Source organism: Pyxicephalus adspersus, chromosome 5, assembly GCF_032062135.1.
Source record: "Pyxicephalus adspersus chromosome 5, UCB_Pads_2.0, whole genome shotgun sequence".
NCBI classification, from domain to species: domain Eukaryota; kingdom Metazoa; phylum Chordata; class Amphibia; order Anura; family Pyxicephalidae; genus Pyxicephalus; species Pyxicephalus adspersus.
Window position 1 is genome coordinate 67,032,497 of NC_092862.1, and position 26,393 is coordinate 67,058,889.

General features: G+C 38.1%; 1 protein-coding gene across 1 annotated transcript in view; it reads left to right on the forward strand.

The window, feature by feature from the left end:
• The window catches only part of PHLPP1 (PH domain and leucine rich repeat protein phosphatase 1), a 64,916-nt gene that overhangs the window by 2,522 nt on the left and 36,001 nt on the right, over positions 1-26,393 (forward strand). Inside the window, exons 2-3 of the mRNA XM_072411816.1 lie at positions 24,045-24,241; positions 25,963-26,088. Of these exons, the coding sequence (XP_072267917.1) occupies positions 24,045-24,241; positions 25,963-26,088 (323 nt within the window). The remainder of the gene's footprint in view (positions 1-24,044; positions 24,242-25,962; positions 26,089-26,393) is intronic.

Consider the following 26,393-nt stretch of genomic DNA (forward strand, 5'->3'; position numbering starts at 1 on the left):
TTCTGCACTTGCCCGAGATGCTTGAGCATGCGCAGAAGGAACACCAAGGAGCCTCCCAGGATGCATGATAGGTATTCTGGGAGGCTCTGCAAACCCCCATTCATTCTCGATCGCCTAGGCGATGAAGAATTAGAAGGTGGTGCTGCATTTTTTTTTTTCTTTAAGGGTGTTGCACTTTTTTTTACGCTTTTTTTTCTAGAATGAGGGCAATTCATTTGTTCAGGTATAATCCATGAAATCTATCTACTTTCCATACTGACATTTTCTATACTGACACAGAAATAAGGCAGTATAAATCCTGGTGCTCATGCAGTTTTGTAGCAGGATTTACAAAATCTGACACATATTAGCTCCCGCTGCAGCTTCCTAACACTGTGATTTGCTGAAATGCTTCCGGGTGCCTCAGGCAAAGTCATTTGCAGGAAATTTAAGGATTACCTCCTACTGTCTGAAAGCATAACTTTTTTTTTTTATTCTGTTTTTCATTTTGTTGCAGTGTGTTTTGGATATGCTAAGGATGAATTCACTGCAGGTTCTCTTATTATTCTTATCACTGCACAAGTCCAGGTGTAGAGGATTCTTTTTGTGTCTGGCTGTGTTAGATGTCCTGATAGACAGGTGTCGCAGGTTTGTGTGATGTGTTGAGATTTGAAGCATGTTGTGTTGGTGGTGGGAGGGTTTGATCAGCAGGTAGTAAAGCCACCACATGTGTTTTGTGGATGTTTAGAGACGGTCTGACCCATCTTGTGTGCTAAAAAGATCAGTACAACCAGTTGGTATCTTCTTATATGGAAAGAGTAGATCTCTTGGACAATGTTGCAGTGTTTTTATTTTCTACTAGATCCAGTTTCCAGGTTTCAGAATCTTCACGTGTCAGGCATTCATTTTTTGGAGAACGGAATGGTTCTTTTATAGTGCACCCCACATTTTCCCTTCATTGCAGAACCTGAGAAAAGTCCTGGTAACCCAGGCCAATCTTATCACCAGAGCAACAGTGTAGTGAAAATTATTGGGTATTCATATTGCAACAACATATACTGTTTGTCACAATCTGTATCTCAGAGGAGATCTAATGTTCCTAACAGTCCTACATTTTTGGGATGTGGGTAGAAACCCATGTAAACCATGGGAGAGCATATAAACTCCATGCAGATAGTAAAAGGTAACCCTTCAGTAGTAAAAAAAAAAGCAAAAGATCTTCCAAATAAAAAAACACTTGTGATGAAAGTAAGTGGTTGGTTGTGTTCTCCAATACTGTGCAGTTCTTTTTTTAATAAAACTTGTGTTAGGGCTTTTTTCTCATTTTTTTTTTTTTGGGCTCATCTACACTAAAGCGTGCTATAGCACAAATGAATGTGCATTGTCTCCCATTTACAAGAAATGGGCTGCCAATGCACTAGCAAAAAGGAGAAACTATTTTAATTGATGCAGAACTCTTCATTGTTTAGTAAAGTTGATCCTCTCGGGGCACAAATTGTATTGTGTCCCCGATGTCATTTTAGCATGACAGATTGCTGAACAATCAACCAGGGACAACTACTGTCATTTCCAATGCGGGAGTCACCTGGAACGATCATAAAAGTCTGTTTTCAGCGACAGAAACTTGACGTTTGTATGGGCGTTTAATCTTTCCAGTCCCAATTTGCGGCAACAGTTGCCTTTTTATCATGTATTGGCTGAATGACGTGTTTGTGTCAGGATTGTATCTGCAGTGCTTCCCAGTAATGGTAAACAGGTTAGCAAATGGTTGCTTTGCTGAATGTGCAGGTTTTAGTAGGCATCCATGCAAATCGATGAATCCCCCTCTTTGTATTTGGTGATGCATTGTGCCTACACAGTGTGTGATTGTAGCACACACCACTACACTGAATAAACTGTTTGGTTAGTAATCTTTTGTGGCATCCCGGAATATTTGCTCGCATTCTTCTGCTCTACTTGGTAGCACTGATAATTTTGAACATTCAACACTGCACAGTGTGACCCTGTTGGTCAATAAGTGTGTGCTTTTCTTTACTGTAAAAAACAAATGACAAGAATCAACTGTGTTTTCATCTTGTTTTGTGTTGGATGTGGTTTTCTTTTTCATGTTGCCTTCCTAGTTTGAGAATTTCAGCAGAGGAATTCCGGAACCTGTTGCTATGTGGAGTCCTGTGTCATCCATTTATATATGGAGTCTGGAGGAGAGCTTGAGAATAGTATCTGAGCTAATGGAATTCTCGTGTTCTTTTCAGGACTACACTGCCTGTTGGCTTGTGATAATTCTAGTTACTTGAACATTTGTTTAGTGATATTAATGTGTTTTCTGTATTTGAAATTGCTGTAAATAGTCATTTTAAATATATTAAATCACTTTAGATTCCATACTTGCAGATTTTACCATCTCACTTCTGTTCAATTTTTGCAAGACTGTAGGACTTTGGTGACCAGACTTTGTGTACATAAATGTTCAAACACTACATTACACATCTGTCAAAAACACATATGTTTTGTTGTACAACCTTTCACCTAGAATATTGATTGAATTCACATGTCAACTGTTAAAGACCTAATATTTTGCCTCCATGTGGTTGTAGTAGTTATTGTTGCCTAGAATTCGGAAGGTACCCCAGTGGTTCTCTTCTCATCTTCTTGTACTGCACTATTTTACAGAGTTGGAATAGACAGGACTGACCCAATCATTTGCAGACCTGTCGCTTTGCATCAAACAAAATTATTCCTAGAATATACTTAGCAGTGTTCTCCCCAGAAAGTTTTTTTTCAGGCGGCTGGGGGGAAACTGTAGCTGGGTGGTAAAGTGGCCAGGGCTAGACACAGAAAATTTGGAGCTCCTAGATTTTTATGCCATATGTATCCAGTAACCCCTGCTATTGTGTCAGTGTTCGACCTACCCCTTATACTTTGTTCCAACTTTCTATGCCTGTCCAACTCTGTCTATGCCTGGCTTGTAAGAATACAATTTTTCAATTTTTTTTTTTTTTTTGTATTATGCCCCAACAGTCTGAACTGTGTATTTTAATCCAACTCCCGAGAGTTCCATGTTTTAATAGTGTAATGCTGTGATCAATGTGGCTTAACAAATTAGGCTTAGTTCACATTAGCAGTAAAAAAAATGCCCCTCCTGATAGGGCACCTGGGATTGGTAACCGGTGATAACAGCTGGGTACCTGGAATTGGTAACAGGCGGTAAGTGCTGGGTTTTTCAGGCCTAGCAGTTTTTCAAGCAGCAGTGGTTCCTGGTGAGAAGTGAGGGGTAAACGCATCAAATGCAACCTTACTGCCAATGTGAATTCAGCCTACCTTCACATGTCACCTCCTAGCGGTATACCTTGGTAACACAAGGAGCATCATACATGTGATCGCAGATGGGGGCAGGACAGCCAGTGCCCTCCTCATCACTGCCAAAAACAAAAAGTGCCTGTGAAATTTATCCTCCCACAGTATGATCACTGTGTGTGTAAAGTCTGCTTGTCAGATTCTGCAGCCTAACAACTCATTGCGTTCAATCCTTTGGATCTCTCAAATTGTTGGTAGTAATTACCTAAAATTTTTGGAGTACACAGTACAGCTACTAATAACCAACATTTCTTTTTGTAATTTCAAGAATTTCAAAATATGGTGATCGCGAGTTTAAAAACTTGTGGAAATTGAACATTTGGGTTGCTGTTTTATAAGAAAGTGCACCTAGGAGCCCAAAATTTAAAATTAAGATCCCCTGGGGCGACTTATATAGCAAGAAGCATTGGGGGGGCCTCCTAAATATTTTACCTACATTTCACCAAATCATAATTGTATTAGTTTGCCCCTTTTGCTTCTGTTCTTTGAATCCCAGTTTATGTGGAATGCACAGGTGCAGGAAACTGAAAATGTAGGTACCCATACCTTACCCTACCAGTATCTGAACCCCAATTTTGTTTTAATGGGCAGAGTTTTTTATGCTCCAATGATGCCCCTGTGATAAAACTTTAGGGGTGTTATCCACAGGTTTCCCCCACACATTTTCAGTTTCCTACACCTCCCCATTCCAGAGAAATTGGGTTTCCAGTGTTAGAAGTGAGCAAATTAGCGTTCATAGAAGAGAAGCAGATGGGCTAACATATTATGACAGTTCAGTGTTCTCCCCAGCCCCTTTTAGCTGGGCGCACCACCCCGCACTTTTCAGTAACCACCCAGCTGTTTTTATGTGGCTACTGAAGAGTTGGGTCACAAAACAGGGGCTGCCACCCGCCTACAATTTCTTTCCACCCGGCTCAAAAAAAATCCTGGGTTGAGCACTGCAGTTAAAGATTTGTGAGAGATAAGTATAAAGTTAGGGGCCCTTCTGCAATGCTCCTTTCTATGTAAGTGGTCCCGGGGTTCCCCAATTTGCATTTTTAATTTAGGACTCCAAGGCACACTTGCTTTTAATACTGCAACCCCAGTGTTGTATTTTCACAAGATTTTACAATTCTGATTTTCATATCATGAAATTTGTAAAAGCTGGGTTGCTTAAATTGTGAATGGTGCTAACTATAAGTGTTCCCTGTGCACCCTGAAAATTGCAAGTCATTATGACATACAGTTTAGGGGATATAAAGGTTTATACACAGAGAGCTGTAAGGCTGAGGAATGTGACATGCAGCATTTACACACTGCTCTGATGATGTCATTACACACACCCACAGGGCAGAAACATTGTTTGTACAATGCTTTTTTTTTTTTTTTCAAAAGACTCTGCACAGCTATGAGAGGGGGAGGGACGGCCGGTGTCCCGATCTATTCATATCTGTGCTGTGCTCTCCTCACTCCACCCGGCTCTAATCCGCTATCAGCTCTTATCAGCGGAGAACGGATCGAGCAGAGCAGCCTCTCTGCTGTCCATTCAGAGCTGCTGAAAATGTGCAGGGCGGAATAATGACAGCAGGTGGGCGGACCACCCCCAAAACTGGACTGGGGAGAACTATGCTTAATAATTGCTTTTGGTGGTAGGATCTACAGTGATATACCAATGTCAGAGATGCTAGTTATGTGTTAATTTTGCCAACTTTAAAACTTTTTGTATTGAACAATTGCAGCATTTTTATTGGTATATCTGGGTTGGGTCCCCAAACGACAACCCACCAGGCCTTTTAATCCAGCAGCATTGTCAAATTGTTGCAATTGTTGTCCCAGTTGAGGTGACGGGCCAGTAATGTAAAAATACTGGATCATTAACATTTCATTTTGCATCCCATCTCCTGCCAGTCTATTGGCCCCTAACAACTATTAGAATGTTATACCAACCATTTCACAAAGTTGGGACTTTCATGGAATATTTTGGTTATTAAAGCCATGTGAAGTTTTGTAATGAAGTCTATATTGGCCACCTTTTTGTACATTGTATGACCATTAGGACGCATGCAGTAAAACTTCCCTTTATAAGTCAGCTTTGCTTGACAGACCTGTCCTAGGAATCTTGCTGACCTCCGTGTCAGTCACTAACTCCCAGTTGCTCACAACTTTTGTGCTTTATTCTTTTATTGTGCAATGTGATTTGGTGTGTTTTCCAAGCTTTTTATGCTTGCAGATTCTGTGTGAAAACCTGGAGCCTGCATTGCCCTGCAGCTTTTTCCCTTGGCGGCTTTGTGCTTGTGCTCAGTGGTTGCACTGATGTCATACCCCTACCATACAGGATGCCAAGGGCCTGCTCACAACCCAGAGGTTGGGTGGAAGTAGAGCTGCGCTGGCCCTGTGTTTGTGTGTATGCAGATATAGTAACTACATCTGCTTTTTAGCCCCCTTTTTAACCAAATAAGCGTTCAAACCTTGCTGTCCCCCCTGAGCCTAATACTACTTTGTAGTGACCCTAGTGAATATGCATACATTTGGTGTTTTGTATTTTGTTCATGGTAAATATATGCATATATTTCACATTTTTAACAATTACAGATATTTCTTACATTTTTAACAAAGATCTCAATATTCCTCTGGCAATGCTTTTATCTGCTGTTCCCCTCAGAATGATCGAGCCATCTTTATTCAGGCATCAGAGCAGATGAAAAGTGTGATTGGTTTGTTAAAAATTGAAGTTCAGTGATGGCTACATAATAGGTACAAACATGTGCATGTCCTTTAAATTCAATGCCCCATCAATTCCGAACAGTGTGCCAGTGTTACCCTTTACTGTGTGTCTGTGGCTGAGACAATGCAGTATTGGCCTCTATATTTGTTTCATATATGAGGAAGGCCACAACTATAGTGTTCTCCCCAGTCCCTTTAGCCAGGCGCACCACCCTGCACTTTTCAGTAACCAGCCGGCTGTTTTCGGGTGGTTATATGTGGGTCACAATACAGGGCTTAAAAAAAACTCTGGGTTGAAGATTGAGCGTTGTGTGGTTTCAAAAACTATGCTTATCTGGCATACACATAATATAGTGCTCAGCATTTTAACATTTTTAGAGTTGTGTTGAACAATTTTGAAACAATAAAATGTGGTCATAACCATTCATTGTTTGCAAGTCCATGAAAGCTACATCTAGATCGGTAGGGTATGGACAGAATTCTAAAAGAAGTTCAACTTGACTTGACCATCTGAATATTTTAGGTGAATTGAGGGGATGCAATACATGTCCATTAAAATCTGTGTAATGTGTTTTTGCAGGGACTCAAAGTTGCAACAAGGACAGCTTCCTTAGCACTCACATAAAATAGAGATATAAAGATATTCAGATGTGTGCTATCATCAAATGCAATACATGTGCCAGAAATGCCAAGCTATATGCACCAATTTCCACTTCTTGTGATCAGCAGGGATCCTTGGGGACCTTTTGTGCATGGTGTAAACCCATCACACTTGTAGGGTAATGGTTACTCTGCTGCTTTACAGCCACCCAGCTCACTTCCTATTATAGAGCAAAGCCAGGTGTTTGTATTTTAAACAAGATCATGAATATATTTTGCCATGAGCTCCAGGTAGTTGGCTAATGACTCTTTTACCTGGCAAAAGATTTGTTTGTTCTTGAGACTTGCATAACTCTTTAACAAAGCTTGGCCCTGTCTATGCGGTTATATAATACTGGTTTTGTCCCTGTCCTATGACTGGGCAGGAAAAGGGAAAAGCCACATAGATGATGACGATGAACTCCTTGTTAGGATATAGCCTTGCAGAAAGAACTTCATCCTCCTAGTCTGAGCTCTGTTGTACAAGGGGACTGCTAGAAGCTGATACCATAGGAAATAAAGGTTTTGCATAAAAATTTACATGTAAGGTGTATTCATAAATGTCGAGCTACATTAATTTTTGTGTCTTTAGATCTGTCTTCAGTTTAGATTTAAGTAAAATATGTATTGAGCTAAAAAATAGTCAATTGGTTGCTATAGTTATTTTGCTGTTCATGCATTTTTCCCCCTCTTGTTTGTATAGTTGTAGGTGATAAAAACACATAAAAAATTGAATAAATAAAATTATGAGTATAGATATAAGGGATGCAAGCATATTATGAAATGACTGGTTGTAAGGTATTATCGCTGTTCATTTTCCTAATGAATTCTTGAAAGTCTTATTCCTTGTGACGTAACAAATTTAGCTGAAATGTTAAAAGCAGAGGCGCTGTAACAGCCTTGCTCTTCTGGGGGTCCTGTAGATGCTTTGATATGAAGCTGGTAGGAAAGCTGAATCGTGATCATTCACAGGATTGCATGAAATCTGACTCATTGCCAAGTCTATTCATCTTTCTGTGAACGCGGGAAGCTCTTTGCATTCATTGAGAGATGCAGGAAACAGTGCAGTGTTTGTTTTGCTTTTTCCTTTTTTTTACATCTTCAGTTTCTGGGATCAGCTGAACGCCAGGGAACAGTGTGCACAGAGCTACAAAGAAACCTATTTGTGTTACTACTAGCCCTGTAATCTGTGGTCCCAAACGTGTGTACTAACTTCACCTGCAAAGTGTTGCTGTATGTAAACCCCAAAAACAAAAATGTCATATATTGCAATGTACAAGTCCTATGATATGGTTGCTGAATGAGTTTGAACTTTAAATGCTTGTGGTCCTGCCAGAAACACTTCTTGATTTGGAGTGCCAACACTTCACTCATCGTATATTGTTTGAAGCAATGTTGCTACCCTAGGCTGCTCACCTGATTTGGATGGCAGAACACATATCATCTCCATTATTCAGGGGAGGTGTTTTGTAGTTCCAGCTATAGTATAGGAGGAATGCAAATAACACATTACCTAATTTAAGTTGAAGAATACTGGCATACCTACATTTGAATGGCCCTTTTATTGTTACATGCACATCTAGAGAGACTTGGACACAGTGTATGGTGCATTGGAGGAAATTTCTCTAATCCTACCAATGATTACTAAGAAATTACTTTGTTTTACAAATTTGTATAATGCATTTATATTGGGGACATTTGTTAGGAAAGGCCCATGGTAAATGGCCTGCTGGACAGATCGGCAAATATGTATTCAAAAAATAAACATTGCTTTTCCCTGCAGAACATTGACATTGGCCGTCTTCCTCTGTGAGCTTATGTACGATCATTACATGGAGGGGGCAGCAACAGCGCTCACATTTAGGTAGGTAAGGAATCCAGGTAGTCTGCAGGCGGCTATAAGGGCTCAAAGTAAAGACCTCTAGAAGGTGACTCAACAGGTACAAATTTAAGGTTATAAAAGTTCATAAATGCATTCAAATGACATGTTTTTATAGACTGATATTTGATGCACTGACCTTACATTTAGACATACACATAGAATCATAGCAAACTTTTTAAAAATGCAAAATTCCTATTAACTTTTATTTCATAATAAAACCACAATTCGCTCTGTGTAAAATAATAAACACGCATTCTGACATTTACAGTGCAGTCAGGTATATCAAATACCTATCTCTGATAATTTGGTTTTGTGGAACATTTAAGCTAACTGGTAAAAAAATATTGAGGTCAAGCTTTTACCGCACAGCCATGTCCCAGGTTATAAAATAACCTCTGCTGTGAACATTGTTTCAAGTATATTGTTGCTAATTTCTTTTGCCTATTGGGTTTTCCTTTTGAGTTGTCCTTGTTTCTGTAGATTCCTGCAATCTGCTTGCTGGTAGGTTGGGTTATTACTTGTTCATGTCACAAAGATTTTCACTACCAGGTTCTAACATTTAATTTACATATGAATTAAGGACTCCTTGAGAATTTTGACCTTGGCTTAAAAAACAGAATTTTCCCACACTACCCCCCCCCCCCCTTCCCTGTTCCCTCTCTGGTTGTGTGCATTAATAGTCTGACCTAATAGAAATGTGCATGTGCTGATTTCTCAGTCATGCCTGTAAATGTTTGCTACATCCTAGCTTACAATTCCATGCTCGATATATGTTTGACTATGCACACCTATAAAATGTACTTGTGTTAATTTTGTATACTATGTAGCGATTTATAAAAAATATCTAAATCAATTGAAATGATGAATTTGTTGACTAAAGATATTTATTAGAGCCTAATGTTTGTGATACAACCAAGCTAATCTACACACGGTGTTCTGTTTTCTTGTAGTACTTAGCTGGTCCTATTGGGTGTCCAGTTGAAACAAGAAACATGTTTGTAGTTGCAGTTTGTTGTCTTCCCTGCCAATCATGAAAACTAAATTGTGTTGCCTAAATTGGATATCATGGTAAAAGGCTTAAAGCATAACTGAAGTGGCAACACTTACTATTCTGTTGCAGGGCACTACCATGTTCTTTTCTTCTTTTGCTCAGCGATTATGTTATATAACTTCCTTCAGCACACGCAAGGGAAGCTGGGATCGCTAGGTTGTACCAGCAACCAAAGCTGCATCACTATATTAATGTCTTCTCCTACACATTTAAGGGAAAAAATAGGAATGATTTTTAAGAGGTTTTAGGACATACACAAGCCTTTATAACTGCTGTTCCGAAAATACGGGAGAAGCTTTGTAGACTATTCACACCTATGCAGTTTTCATTGAAATAAATGTAAGAACATAAAAATGTATGGTAATGCACATTATTGTAGGTGGAAATGTATTGTGCTTTGAGTGTTGATTACATGAAGTGTGTGTGAAACATGTATGTGTATGAATTGTCCTATAGAAGAAAAATACTACTTTTCTTTAGCCTTGTGCATGGTAGAATGGTTCATAAAACCACTAATCTGTGTTTATAAGCAAAGCCTTAATTATGACAATAAAACTGCAGATAAGCTTGAAAATGGCATGATTTGAACTTTGTTCTGATACTTGTGGGAAGATATAGGCGAGTAGTTATTTGTTGTGTTGCCTTTGTTGGTTACAGCTTTTATAGTAAGAACTAAACACCTGTACTGAGTGGAATGTGGAGTTTGTGATTTCTCATCACCACATTAAAATTTGTTGGCTGACTGACCAGCTCTGCCCCTAATCATCATTCAGCAACCTGTAGGAAAAGTTTGTCTAATCTCCAAGACAATGCTAACAACTTGCTGCGAAGTGTAGTATTGGGAGTGTATAAACTAAACAGGTGTTTCCTTATTTTTAAGCCTGGTATTTAAGATATGTGTGTTCTTTTTCATTTGTATGGGAAAGGGGGCTAACAACTCAGGCACAATGTTAAGTTGGCCCTACATGGCATTCTAAAGACAAACCATTGTGCCTGCACACTAAAAAGTTATATACAGTGGTGTTGGGGAACCATGTGATCAAATACCATGCTGTTTAGTGGTGGGACATTGCTTTCCTTTGGAATAATTAGAATATCTTGTGATTACTAGATGTCCGATTATGATTTTTGCATTAAAAGATTTACAGGTCTCAGGTTTTTGGCTAAAAACATTCTGTCTAAAATCAAAGGTCAATTTCTGTTGAGTTGTAGAAATCAATGAGTACTTGTATCAGCAAAGGTTGGGGGGTTTTCTTCACAACGCAACGACATACACAATGAAGTTACTATGATTTGATGGGATATTTCAGTCAATCATGCTTAATGTTCACCTTTTACTTCAAAGTTTATTCAAATTAGATGTACCCTATGAAAGCTTCTCCCCAGACAGCATTTGTTTAGAGCAGTTTTATTTCTGGCTGTGTTCTATCAAACTAGGTCAGTAGTGTTGGAGTGCCAGGAGTAGCATTTCTTGTTTTGTGTCTGCATACAAAAGCTTCAGGATCCTGGTGCTGAAATGATGGAGGCTGTATCAGCAGAGTTCAGCAGGAGGGCAAGGCAGCATTATTTATATGTGGCATGGAGAACTGCAGATGTGACTGTATTTTTCTGTTCTTTATATACATTAGACAAACTTAGAGAGCTTCCCACATGATGCTGAGCCGTTTAATATACGAAATGCAAGAAAAAACACTTAGATCTGCTAACATAGGAAAACATGCCTCATTTGTGTGGAAACAGTATCCAATAACTTTACAAATGATTTTGTACACTGCAAAACGTTAACATCAGCATTTTACAATCACATTTTCACACCTTGACCTCCAGTCTGTGCAACTACTGCAAGATCTAAGAGTCGGCAGTTGTGCATCAATCAGCCATCGTTTACCCATGAAATAACTTACAGGTCCGGAGGAACCCCCACTAAAATTACTATATTTACAGCTCACAGTACATTACTGTGGTGGTCAGTGGGAAGGTTTCTGCATACATTGCTGGCATGTGGGAAGAATGTCACCCTTACTGATAGCCAGAAAGATCTTTGGTATGAGTTAAACTGCTCTGAGAGGCATATTGCTCAAGGAACCTATAGCAATCTCTGGAGGAACCCTTGGATTCCAAAAAGCCTGGTTGAGAAACATTGCTAAAGACAAAAATCGTACAAGCTTTCTTATGCCATATTCATTGCAACATTTTCACTACTTCTCATTACACTGTATTAAACCCAGAGAAATAAAATGTTTACTGACTAGGAGTCTCATAAATTCTTTTCCTTCCACTGACCTCTAGTTCCTCAAGATTTGTTGAATCAGCCTTTCCCTAAGTTCTTTTCTTTGTTTTGATGTGTTTTATAAATATGCATTTTGCCGCTCCCTTTTCCTTCCATTTCCTGCTGTCATTTTACTTGGCATAATGCCAAATGTTGTGCCAGGGGGGAATTTTCCATCTTGTTGGCAAGAAATCTGTTTTATTTAATTTATTTTTTTTATTTTTTTTTTTAGTTGTTGCAGATATTATCTTTGCAGGATACCAATAAGTAGATGTGAATACAACTCTGTTCTAGTTCTTGTATGTATAAACAGTTATATTTTAGTTGTTCAGAATATACTCCCACCAGAACTATTGTTACATGTCTGTTGCTATGCCCATTCATTCTTCAGGCAAGCAATATTGTATTAGTGAAATATACCACAATTTCTCTGTATAGATTGCTTTTCTATTTTTAACAGTATTATGCAATCTGAATCCTACAAATTCCTGTTCTGATGCACCACACGATGTGTTTTCAGCAAGGGTAGAGTCAAGCAAATGTGCACTGGCATCTTTTCAAGGCTCAGGAGGAGATGACAGCAGCTGCAGCAAACTGACAAATGTTGACAAATGATCTGTTAATTGTGGCATCTACGTTTTTTTGCAAATGTTACTTTGAGAAGATCTGGTTACATACCAAGACCCAAAATCTGTATTTAAAGGGCACAGAACAAAAATGTTTGAATCTTTTGTTCTTCTACCGGCTGATGTTGGTCAGATGCTTTTTCTTTGGGATGAGTCTTACTGCACAGTTGTACAGTTAGGTCCATAAATAATTTGGACAGAGACATTTTTTTTTTCTAATTTTGGTTCTGTACATTACCACAATTTTTATTTTAAATTAAACAACTCAGATGCAGTTGAAGTGCAGACTTTCAGCTTTAATTCAGTGGGTTAAACAAAAAGATTGCATAAAAATGGAAGGAACTAAAGCCTTTTTTTTTTTTTTTTTTTTTACACAAATACTTCATTTCAGGGGCTCAAAAGTAATTGCACAATTGATTTAAAGACCTGGACGTCCATGGAAGACAACAGTGGTGGATGATCACAGAATCATTTCCATGGTAAAGAGAAACCCCTTCACAACAGCCAACCAAGTGAACAACACTCTCCAGGAAGTAGGCGTATCAATATCCAAGTCTACCATAAAGAGAAGACTGCATAAAAGTAAATACAGAGGGTGCACTGCAAGGTGCAAGCCACTCATAAGCCTCAAGAAAGGCTAGATTGGACTTTGCTCAAAAACATCCAAAAGAAAAAAAAAAAAGCCAGCACCGTTCTGGAAAAACATTCTTTGGACAGATGAAACCAAGATCAACCTTTACCAGAATGATGGCAAGAAAAAAGTATGGAGAAGACGTGGAACAGCTCATGATCCAAAGCATACCACCGTCTGTAAAACATGGCGGAGGCAGTGTGATGGCTTGGGCGTGCATGGCTGCCAGTGGCACTGGTATACTAGTGTTTATCCATGATGTGACCCAGGACAGAAGCAGCCGAATGAATTCTGAGGCGTTCAGAGACATACTGTCTGCTCAAATCCAGCTAAATGCAGTCACATTGATTGGGAGGCGTTTCATAATACAGATGGACAATGACCCAACATATACAGCCAAAGCAACCCAGTAGTTTATTAAAGCAAAGAAGTGGAATATTTTTGAATGGCCAAGTCAGTCACCTGATCTGAACCCAATTGAGCATTTCACTTGTTGAAGACTAAACTTCAGACAGAAAGGCCCACAAACAAACAGCAACTGAAAGCCGCTGCAGTAAAGGCCTGGCAGAGCATTAAAAAGGAGGAAACCCAGCATCTGGTGATGTCCATGAGTTCAAGACTACAAGCTGTCATTGCCAGCAAAGGGTTTTCAACCAAGTATTAGAAATGAACATTTTATTTTCAGCTTTTTAATTTGTCCAATTACTTTTAAGCCCCTGAAATAAAGTGATTGTGTTTAAAAAAGGATTTAGTTCCTCACATTGTTATATATTCATAGTAATGTACAGAACCAAAATTAGAAAAAAATTGTCTCTGTCCAAATATTTATGGACCTAACTGTAAGTAATGATTACAGACAAAAGTAGTTTGATTAAAAGTAATTCTGCAAGGTGTTTTCTAATATTAATTAGCTGCTTAGCAATTGAATAATAATGTGAATGTTTTTAACTTCTGTTATGTTTATCATTAAGCAAATATTAAACTTATTAAAAAGTCTCGGCAAACTTTTCAGGGCATGTTGGAAATCACAAAAATTTACTATGGAACCTATTTTATGCAATCCCAAATCATCAGCCTGTTTGCCTAAATGTACTCCTGTAGCAGAACACCCAGCAACTAAAACTATTTTAAAACTGTTCTAGGTGTGTGGAATATGGAGTTCGCTTCTGAGAGAAGCCTTACAAAGTGTGTGTGTGTGTGTGTGTGTGTGTGTGGATCTATATTTCTTAACCCTTAGCATTATTCAGAATTTACTCTCTTCAGCTCCCATTGCACGAAACATCTTTTGGCAGCTTTGCTCATAGCATTTAAACTTGATTGGGTAGCAGTACCTAATGCCTTACTCTGATAGGAGTAATATTGCCATCTACACCAAGTTCTGTATGTATGCAGGTTTCCAGACAATTAAAATGCCTTCTTTACCAGCATGTTGTGGCATGTATTTAGGGTTATTCTGCTATATACTAGGTGCACACTAAGAACGACTTTTCCCTCCTCAACATCATTGTGTCATAAATGAGACCATTTATTTTCTAGGAGCATGAATTAATCATACTTGTATTAATCAGTAACTAAATGTACTCATACTCAGGAACAGCGTTAACAATTCTAGGTATATATGTAGGATTATTACATTGGCTCATTACAACAAAATCAGTTTGTAATTTTTTTTTAAATTGCACCTAAAGCAAAACAATTGTTCACTGGTCTAAAAAAAGAATTTTAGAATTGTAGAATACTGGAGTTTTTATCAGGTTTTTAGTGTCACATCATGTCTTGACACCTATCACCTAGACAAGCGGTAAGGGAAATCTCTCTTGGGGGTGGATTGAAATAAATTACTGCCAGAGGTTCTAAACCTTTCTTAATCTATTACAGACATTCTCAGCTAAGGTTAACATTTTGTTTGCTCAGAGTTCTTTGAGGTTTGGCTGGTTTACTGTCTAAAGGTTCCTGCATAGATTGGGGTGGGCAATGTTAGCGACATTTCAATACTGGCCGAGTAAGCGGCATTACAATGCCAATCTTGGTGAAAGGAAAACAAATTATACACTTAAGTATCCCAAATTGTTTAGTCATACTTTGATTCATACATTCAGGTATCATAGTATTATGTTTAACAGTCACCATTTTGCCAGTTGCAGAACAACCTGATATTTTCACAAACGGGCAGCAATGACATCACTGGACTGAGGAAATCAATCACTTTCAAGCAATATTGCTTCAATATTGGCCACAATCTAGGTTCATATGGTGGTGAGGTTCTAGCAGGAATAGAAAAAAAATCTAAATATCGCCTTGCTTACAGTATCACATTATATTGAATCATAACATCTGTATTGTGATCTATAATATGTCACTAAATTCTTGCCAATACACACCTGTAGTAGAAGACATTCTCCCCACTGCAAAATTTGTTTTATCAAGGGATTCCATGAAAATTGTTAGCACGGTATCCCTGTGGTAAAAATGTTGGAAAAGTCTGCTCTAGTATAACATTTTCTTTGCTGCTTGTGTCAATCATAAAAGTGAGGAGAAATGTGGATAGAGCAATGAAAAAGTTAAGGTCCTTACTTGGATTTGGGCTTTAAAGAAAATTGGAGATGTAAATGAGAATTTGAGGATTTCAGGTGTGTTTAAATTGATATAGAATATATAGTTTTACAAGTTGTATCTGGAGAATTATTGTGCCTCTTCCTTTTTTTTTTTTATTATTATTGGTGGAAATGGTACAAACATTTTTTCATGCTGAAGGTATCAAAGTTAACATTAGTTTTAGGCTACAAAATATGCAAGTAATTAACACTACAATCCAAGTCCATGAACTTTACCAAGCGCTATAAAACCATTACATAAGGGAAGAGATGTTGTCATAAAGGGATTACACCGCGTTTAGCAGTTAATAGAATAAATCTGAACAGTAGTCCCAGAGGCATTTTTGTTATGTCATACCAGATCTGTAGTAATTAGAAGCAGATCCCCCAGGCTGGGTGCACTGTAAACTGCAATCCGCTGGGGACACTTGCTGTAGTCGGCTGTACCTAATATGAATTCCAGACATAAAACTATATGTTGTGATTGTAGTCCTGCTGAAAGTAGTTTAGTGTGATTTGATATTATCACATCTCTATAGAGAATGAATTTATCTATACAATCTAGATTACTTATTTTTTTTTTGTCATGTTCCTATTACTACTATTAAAATCATGTTTAGTGTTAATTTAAAAATTTTTTATCTTGCCTATATACAGCTTCTACTGAAAAAATTAATACATGATAATCCTGCCATATTCTTGTTGAGGAACTTCCCATTATTGGGTAACGCTGCTGGTCTATGAAATGCGCTCCATGTTGTCACCCCTGTCACATGAGAACTGCTAACACAGGTCAACATGTCATTTTCTTCAGATATAATTTTATGTGGGCTTTGTAGTATTGTTTATGCAGACTTCAGATTTGCGTTCAGTTTTTTCCTAGCACATCTAGTTTTTGTGATGCAGCTAATTATATATTGTGTGAAATTTTTTATAAATAACCTTAACAAACTACAACATTTATCGACAGGTTTCTTTTTTTAAGGTTCGAGACCTCACTAATTGCGATTGATTTCGTTTGTCATCATGCCTAGAAATTGCCTTAATGATCCAGACAGTTTCTGTTACCTGTGTGTTTCATTCGCGACAAAAGCACAACGTAGCCAAATTGCCAAAAAATATATACAAATTAAATTTCGGCTGTCTACTTGGTGACCAGGATGAATCTTGGGCTCCACATGTCATCTGTACCAGTTGTTCCAATGGACTGCGTGACTGGCTAACTCAGCGTAAAGCAGCAATGCCATTGCAATCCCAATGGTGTGGCGAGAATCGCTAGACCATCTAATCGACTGCTATTTTTGCCGCGTCAACAAATATGGATTCTCTAAAACTAAGCACAAAATTGTATATCCCAGCCTTGATTCTGCAATTAGGCCTGTTCCCCATGATGATTCATTGCCAGTTCCGGTACCGCCACATAATGGACTTGCTTCTGTAGAAGGTGATGAGGAATGCACTGGAGTTGCAGCCAGTTACAACCCCGAATCATCTGATCCCGACTACCTTGTGACCTTTACACAAGCAGAGCTGAACAATCTCATTCATGATCTAAATCTCTCCAAAGACAAAGCAGAACTTCTTGCTTCAAGGCTTAAACAGAAACACTTGCTTGCAAAGGGTGTAACTGTAACTCACTACAGAAAACAAAATCGTAACTTGACGAGAACGTTCTTCACTAGTGATGGCTCACTGTTCTACTCTAATGATATAAATGCACTCTTTACCAGTTTGTCATAAGAGCATGTTCCATCTGAATGGCATATCGTCATTGATTCCTCTAAAAGAAGTTTGAAAGCAGTCTTACTGCATAATGGTAATTTCAAACCAAGTTTACTGATTGCCCATTCCGTTAACCTAAATGAGTCTTATGACAACATGAGTTACTACTTGAAGCAATCCGGTATAAAACACACCAGTTGAACATCTGTGGGGATCTAACGGTCATTGGTTCAGAATCTGCTTGATTCATAGCAGAAACTGGGTTGACGCATGTCATGAAAAATACATTTCTTGCACTTACATCTGGAATTCTTCCCGGAAAATCTTGGTATGGTGAGTGACGAACAAGGAGAATGTTTTCACCAGGACATTCAGTTAATTGAGCACCACTACCAAGGTTTCTGTAAAGAAAGTATGATGGCTGACTACTGCTGGATGCTGTACTGCGACAATCCAGACAAAGAGTACACAAGAAAATCATACTCCAAGCATTTCTGAAGAAACAATGGTACCTGACTGACACTGTTCAGTAGATCTATACCACAGTATACCTTATTTTACTTCACACTGAAGATGTATTAATATTTAATTCAATGGTTCTTACCTTTTAGGACAAAATACATGCACATACAATGTTAACTATAATAGTACTCCCAACTCAGGAACTCTACGTGTTAGGGAAAAACTGAAAACAGATTTGATTTGATGAAATTTGCTAAAAAAAACTGATTTAGAAAAGTTTGCTGTGTTTTCTGATGATTATCAAAACAAATTATTTGTTGACCTGTGTAATAGGAGTTTTTGTAGACTGAAAGTGGGTGAAGGAAATCAGCAGCACTTATACAAAGTAGGTGATCAATATTCCACACTTATCTTGCACAGGGATGTCTGTATGAAATGAGATTCGCTCCTGAAGTAAACACCTGAAGAGATTGACCCAAGCCAATATAGTCATATAATCTACTCCTAAAACAAAATACATTTCTAGGCTATCCTAATAATCTACCCAAACCCCCCCCCCCTTTTTTTCCCCCCTTTTTCACTTGGTTTATTAAACGTTTGTAATAGTTGTATGCTGTCTGTGCATTCAGGGGCCTTCCTGTGTCTTAAGTGAATTAAACTTCACTTGGGCGGAACTCTGTTTACAGTTTTGTAGCTGCTAATGTGCTCACACCCTTTTCCTCTTCAGTAAAACAGTGTTTATATGAATGACAAACATAAATTAAAATTTATTACTATATGTTCATATTAATCACACTGGCGTGTGATCGGCTGGGCTTTGCTATCTCTTTTAAAATTGTGGTTTGATTTTATAGTTTAGCACTGTAGATTTTTTCTGTTCTAATTTTTAAAAGAATGTTATTGTGCATTAGGGATAGCTAACTTGCGCACTTTCACCTGATGTATTTCCTCCGCTGTGTGGAATTAATTATAGGGATTATGAAGCAATACTATTTTTGTTACAATGTGTTGTGCTTCTAGGGTGAATGATGATTACACCCAATTTCTCTTGCTGATTAATCTATGATAATTATTGAAAGTAAGGTTATTGCTGAGGAATACTCTGTAATCTGTTGTAAAAAGTACATTTTCTACTTTTTTTTTTTTTATATTTTCTCCCCCTGTGGGGTTTTAGTAATGAACCTGTTAGTGCCGATTTCTGCATCTAGATAACAATATATGCCCTAACACACGTTGCCCTAACTTGTTGGATTTTTCTCTCCAATTTATCTAAAATGCCTTTCTTGAATTAAGATTGTGACGCAATGAATTCCCATACAAAGCAGTCTTTGTATGCTTTACAGTTTGAATTATTTTTTTCGTAATCTTTTTACTTTATCGTTCTTTACTCGCTCATTAAACCTGTCATGTTTCTATGCCCTCTAACACCGCTTTTACAGATGACAACGGTTTTAATGTTGGCTAAAAATACTTTACTATGAACATGCATGACTACCAGGTTAATAAAAAGCACCATGGGAAAAGGGATATAATATATTAATTCTGTCACTGCTTCTGTTGCCTGTGTGAACTCTGCATTGAAGCATCCATCAGAGACAATGACCCCCACCTTGTTTTGTGCCCCTGTTTTTAAGTGGCTTGTTTTTGTCTGATCTCAGGCTAATGATGCTCAGTGGATAGAAGTTCCCTATGCAGAAGTCTGGGCTCTTTTGCTAACTTGACTAATCCATTTGGACAAGTAGTATTGAACTCTTGAATAGCATGTTAGGGTATGCTTGAGTAAATTCACTAGTCAAAAACAACACCCTTTGTACTATGATTCCATTGGCTTTACTGCCGATGAACAAGCGCCTGAATTATGCTTTGTGGGTTTATAGAGTAGTGTGAGATACTTGTTTACTTTGACTATCAAAATGAGGGCATGGGACATAGACATTTTCCAGCATTTTAAAAGCAAGCTTTAGAACACTAATAAAAGTGCATAAAAACGCATATAAATGTGGTAGTAATGTTTACATGCGTTTTTAAAAAGGTCCGTGTAGACCCAGCCTAAATAAGTCTTTGTTGCTGTTGGAGATCTCATCTCGCTTAACGTAAGGTATACCGTGGTTGATTTCACAGAAGGTGAGAGGTGTTCATTCTAAACAAGCCACACATGGCAGTAAAATCTCAGCTGCAGTTTTAATCCTTCCCCACTTAAGCAAAAACTAGTAAAACGTTTTTGACTTCACACAAGCTTTAGGTCTCTGGATACATTTAAGTTAAATAGTTTACCGCTAAGTGTGTGGTATTGGTGATGCCAGAAACTTTTTTGTTCCCTCCCATATTTAATACATTTTGTACAAATAAATAAATACAGATAGTTTGGTAGCACATAGAATTTGGCTACCCTCAAGCTGGCTGTGCACCTAAGGTTTGGCATTTGTAGTTGTGGATGACAGGGATACTGAACAGCTGCTGCAGTAGTTGTTAAGTTTATTTTTTACCATTAACAGTCCTTTTGCTGATCTACTTTTGATCATAGGGCACAAAGGAAAGATTACAATGATTGTTCTAGAATATACCAAATAAAGGTTCCTATTTAACCTTTTAACTTCTAGAGAACAAGACATGGATACAGCTAAAATGTGGCTGAATGTAGACACCGACTCATCTTTAATTCCATTTTTCTGGCTGCATAAAGCAAATAAACGTTGTAGGCTAAATTACCATCTTGATGTATTATGAATGCCCTTAGACAAGTAATCACCATAGGTATCTAAAGGGAGTTGTTAATTAAATGACTTGCAACATAAAAGAAATATGTATGTTAGGGAACATCTGGGAATGTCTTTTGAGGGAGAGTGAGCCTGCCGGGTTATTGTGTAATAAAATTTTTGACACTGGGCAATGTGAATTACTCTAACCATTTCCATTTAGAGGTTCACATCAACGTATTTGTTTTTTTTTTCCACCAGTAAATATTTCAAATGGGGCTACTGACCTGAAATTTAAACTGGATGTTGGTAATAAATAGTAATCCACACATACAAAGAAATAATAAAAAAAGTATATAAATTAAATTGTGTATTAACGTGGAATGGCACAGGGAATAAGTATTAAAGCTTAATGAAATGTATTTAATACTTGGTAGAAAATCCTTTGCTGGTAATGACCTCTTCAAGACCTCCTGTATGAAGAAACAAGTCACATATATTGCTCAGGTGTGATTTTTACAAACGGTCTTGAAGGGCCTCTTCTATTAAATCTGATCTTCAGTTCTTTCCATAGATTCTCAATTGGTTTCAAGTGATTGACTTGGCCATTCCATCAGCTTTATTTTCTTTCTCTGAAATCTGAAAACTCTGAAAGTTTTTTTGGCTGTGTTTGGGATCATTGTCTTGCTGAATTGTCCACCCTCGTTTCATCTTTTCATCATTCAGCATCTTGGTGGATGGCAGCAGATTCTTATCAAGAATGTCCTGGTACATTTCTCCATGCACCTTTCCTTCAATTAAACAAAGTCAGTCCCATCTGTTGAAATATGGTCCCACACCATGATATTCCCAGGTCCAAACTTCACTGTCGGTATGGTATTTTTTGGGGGTATTAAGCCATGCAATTTCTCCTTCAAACATGGTGTGTGCAATGACATCCAAAGAGTTCAGTTTAGGTTTCATTGGACCATACTTTATTCTCCTAGTATTTCACTAGCTTGTCCAAATGTTGTGCAGAAAACTTTAAATGAATTTTAACATGTGTTTTCTTGTGCAGAGTCTTGCTTGGTTAGTGTGCGTAGAGGTTATATTAGTTGAGTGCATTACTTTACTTTATTATTCTCTTTGAAACAAGTGTACCTGCTAATTCAAGGTCTTTGCAAAGTTCTCTGTGAGTAATCCTTGGCTCTTGGACAACTCTTTTCTGATTACTCTTAAGCCACATACACACGTGCAATTCTTGTCTTGATCTTTCACGATCCTTTCCAACGATAAGAACTGCACAATGCATGAACGAGTGCTGTACAGCACTGTTCTCCTCTATGGAGAGGGGAGGGGGAGAACGACGGAACGGCTTCCTGCTGCGCGCTCCCCCCCTTCCCTTGCATTAGGATCGCTTGTCGTTCATCGTTCGTGGATCCACCAGGACGGATCCACGTACGATGAACGATGGGGGCTGTACACACGCCAGATTCTCGCCCGATAACCGGCCAAAGCCGATTGTCGGGCGAGAAAAATTTGACGTGTGTACGTAGCTTTACTCAACGCCTCTGTCAGAAGTCTTGCAATGGAGCACTCGGTCGTGTCTGGTTTAGGGTAAAATTATGTTCTTTCCGCTTCCAGGTTATGGCCCTAACAGTGCTCACTGGAATATTCAGAAGCTTAGAAATATGCTTGTAACCAGTGCCGTAGGTATGTTTTTACAACAATAAAGTTTCAAATGTCTTGAGAGCGAGAGAGAGATCTTTCTTTTTACCCATCATGAGATACTTCCTGTATGATACCTTGGTAATGAGAAACCTTTGCACTGGTTATGGGGAAGAATTGCTTTATAAATTCAGCAGGTTTCTTGGCATTCCATGCTTTTTTTTTTTTTTTTTTAATTAACTTTTTTTTTTTTGTTCACAAAAGTCTTTATTGAGTTTTACATTCTAAGTGTTGGTGCACATACAGACAAGTGTTTTCCTAGGGTCATGATCTTGTGTAGATGCAGAATGGTCAATAAGTGCCTGTGTTTTGGCTCTGACTTATCAGTGGGCTCTGGGCCCAGCTTACACACAAGGCTGGGGTTTACATTACTGTACTCTGGTAAATAAAGGTCTGACACTTGTTTGTTTTCATAAATATGTCATCTGTTTGCGCCTTCATCTTGCTTTCATTGGATATTTGTAGTACTTTGGGGTTAAAACTATAGAAAAAAAGTTTTTTCTCCTTAGTAAACATACTCATCCTTTCCTGTACACTTGGCTTGTTCACTTTCAGCTTAGATGTAGGGAAAACATTGCTTGTATCCTTTAATTATACACAGTGTGTAAAAAAAACAAAACAAAAAAAAAAAACCTTTCGTTAGCAGGTTACTATTATGTGCGAAACATAGGAATAAAATTTGGTGCTGAGAAAGATCCCTCAAATTAGGTAGCCAATGTACCTAAAAGAGAGCTCCACTTTTTTTTTTTTTTTTTTTTTTATATATAAAAGCATGTTGTAAGTGTTTACATTGCAATAAATAAATAAAGCATGGTTTGATTGGCCATGTCAAAAAAAAGTCAAAAACTTTTTTCCACCTCTTTGAATAGACTAAGGAAGATTTAAAACCCTTCAGCATTTTCTTGCTATCCAGAATTTCATTAAAGTTTACCCCTTATTTTTTGTCAAATTCAACACTTTACCAGACAGTAAGTGAGGATAAAAGGAGAAAGAGCGCACACACATGGAAACAAATAGGTTCTAAGGCTCGGTCTACTCTACGTGGATGTTTTCCCCAGCGTTAACCTGAGACTTTAAAAGACCATGTTTTAAATTTCCAAGCATTTCAATGGGCTAATCTATACCAGGATGTTACCTTGAGGCACGTTTATGAGCGTTATCTATAACGCTGCATGCAACGTTTAAAAAATTAAAATGTGGGGTTAACGCGAGAAAACGTGGCTAAACGCTTTCATTGATTTTAATGGAGGCTTTTTCCGCTTGTAACGTAAACACGGTAAAAATGCTGGAAAATGCGACAGACGCTTTCCAGCATTTTAAGGGCAAGCTTTAAAACGCTAATAAAAGTGCATATAAACGTGGTAGTAGTGTTTAAAAACATCCGTGAAGACCCAGCCTAAATTAGTCTTTTTGTCTGTGTTGCTGTTGGAGATATCACCTCACTTCCTGTAAAGTAAAACATTGTCTATTTCACGGAAGGTGAGAGGCGTTCTTTCTAAATGAGCCACACACGGCAATAAAATCTCGGCTGCAGTTTTAATCCTTCCCCACTTAATCAAAAACTAGTAAAACATTTTTGACCTGACACAAGCTTTAGGTGTGTGGACACTTACTTTGCTTCATAAGGAGCAAGCAAGTTCAAACGACTTTTCTCACAAAATGTTTATTTTGTTTGTGTTTAAATTTTTTTTGAAAAACCTGAATTTCGCTTTTCACTATTTCATTTCAGGTAAGCCTAATGGAACTGGCACTTCAGATCGCACCCAACTCTCTGGCATATACAATGTTCGAAAGGGGAAGATGCAGTTACCTGTGAACAGATGGACAAGGCGACAAGTTATCTTGTGCGGGACTTGTCTGATTGTGTCTTCGGTGAAGGAGAGCCAGGCTGGAAAAATGCATGTTCTCCCTTTGATAGGAGGGAAAGTATGTGCCTTTGTTTCCTGCTTTTATCGTGTGTGTGTGTGTGTGTGTTTGGAAACCTTTTCATGCCACTTCTGGCTCAAAACAAATACCCAACAAATGTTAGAACTTAACATCAGTTGGGTATTTGTTCTGGCACTAGGCAGCAGTGCCCTAAAAACAAAATTTTATATATACCAAGCCATCACACTGCCTCCGCCATGTTTTACAGATGATGTGGTATGCTTTGGATCATGAGCTGTTCCACGCCTTCTCCATACTTTTTCTTGCCATCGTTCTGGTAAAAGTTGATCTTGGTTTCATCTGTCGCACAAATGTTTTTCCAGAACTGTGCCGTCTTTTTTTTTTTTTTTTTTTTTTTTTTTTTTTTTTTTTATAGATGTTTTTGAGAAAAGTCCAATCTAGCCTTTCTATTCGTGAGGCTTATGAGTGTCTTGCACATTGCAGTGCGCCCTCCTGTATCTACTTTCATGCAGTCTTCTCTTTATGGTGGACTTGGATATCGATACGTCTACTTCCTGGAGAGTGTTGTTCACTTGGTTGGCTGTTGTGCTGATTCTGCGATCATCCAGCGCTGTTGTCTTCCGTGGATGTCCGGGTCTTTTGGCGTTCGAGTTCTGAGTTTTGACACTCCTCAGATGTGTTTTTTCTGTTTTTGCAGCTTAAGGATGGCTTGTTTCACCTGCATGGAGAGCTCCTTTGACCACATGTTGTCTGTTGTCAAAATCTTCCACATACAAGTACCCCCCCCGCCAAATCAACTCCAGGCCTGTTATCTGCCTAATGGATATGACCTAACGAAGGAATTGCCCACACCAGCCCATGAAATAGCCTTTGAGTCAATTGTCCAATTACTTTTGAGCCCCTGAAATAAAGTGATTGTGTAAAAAAAAAAAAAAATTTTAGTATGCAATCTTTTTGTTCAACCCACTGAATTAAAGCTAAATGTCTGCAATTCAAGTACATCTGAGTTGTTTTATTTAAAATTAAATGTGGTTAGAAAAAAGTTGTCTCTGTCCAAATATTTATGGACCTAATTGTAATGGAAATTATATATTTTTAAAAATTTCAGATTAAATGAACATTCCAGAACAACCACGCACAAGTGATGTATTTTCTGTCTTCTGTCTACCAGTTCTTAATAAAAGGACCCAGTAGTGTTAAGCCCTGACACAAACCTATTACCACAGCTTGAGTTCATTCACTTTGGGATTGTTGTAGGACACAAGTGACACAATTTGTAGATAATCTTTCCCTGTCAGTTACTGATTTCAGGGATGTATGAGCTTTAGGCTGCACTGGAAGCTACAAATACAAGACCTCTGTGCTACATAGAACAATTCTAAATGGTCAACGGCTTCGGCCTCTTATCCAGATTTTTTACAGAAAAGGGATTTTGGCATCATAGGTTATGTAGACTCTGCTTAGGAGTGCAGGACTGCAATTGTGGTTTGTTTCTCTAATTATGTTGCTTTAGTTCACATCTATCCTGGTGCAATAAACCTAGTTATTAGTAGCGATGGTGTTCAAATGAGACTTTTCAACTGTTTATCTGGGCAGGTCTTGCATGTGTGGGCACTTGACGCATAATGTATCATAATTTTTTGTGTTAGGCCTAGAAATAATCGTAATAAATGCTCAGTATATTGCAACTGGTGTTGATCTGCTCTTGCAGGTTTTTTAAACAGCAATTTAAGTTTTTTCCCTCCCTCTCTTCTGTGTAGGTGGAAGAAGTTAAAAAACATCAACATTGTTTGGCTTTCAGTTCATCAGGACCCCAGAGCCAAACATACCATGTCTGTTTTGATACCTTCACGGACTACCTAAGGTGGCTAAGACTGGCTTCCAAGGTAACTTTTTGTAGATTTAATCTGATTCCAGTTCTTAAACTTTAGCAAAAATGTCCTGAAAAGTTGCTATATTGTACGTGTATCAGTGTGGGTATTTTGTAAAGCAATCCTCTGAAATTCCTAAAGCAGACCTAAATTTATTTACAAAGGAAATGTGAGCGGGCAGGTTCTTTATTGCAGAAAAGACATGCTTTATCTCTTCTGCAATAAAACAATAACTTGTCTGATTGCCTTATAATGTACACTGAGCTGCAAATGCAGCCTGGCCAATCATGATGACTGAAGACATGCAATGTGGAAAAGAC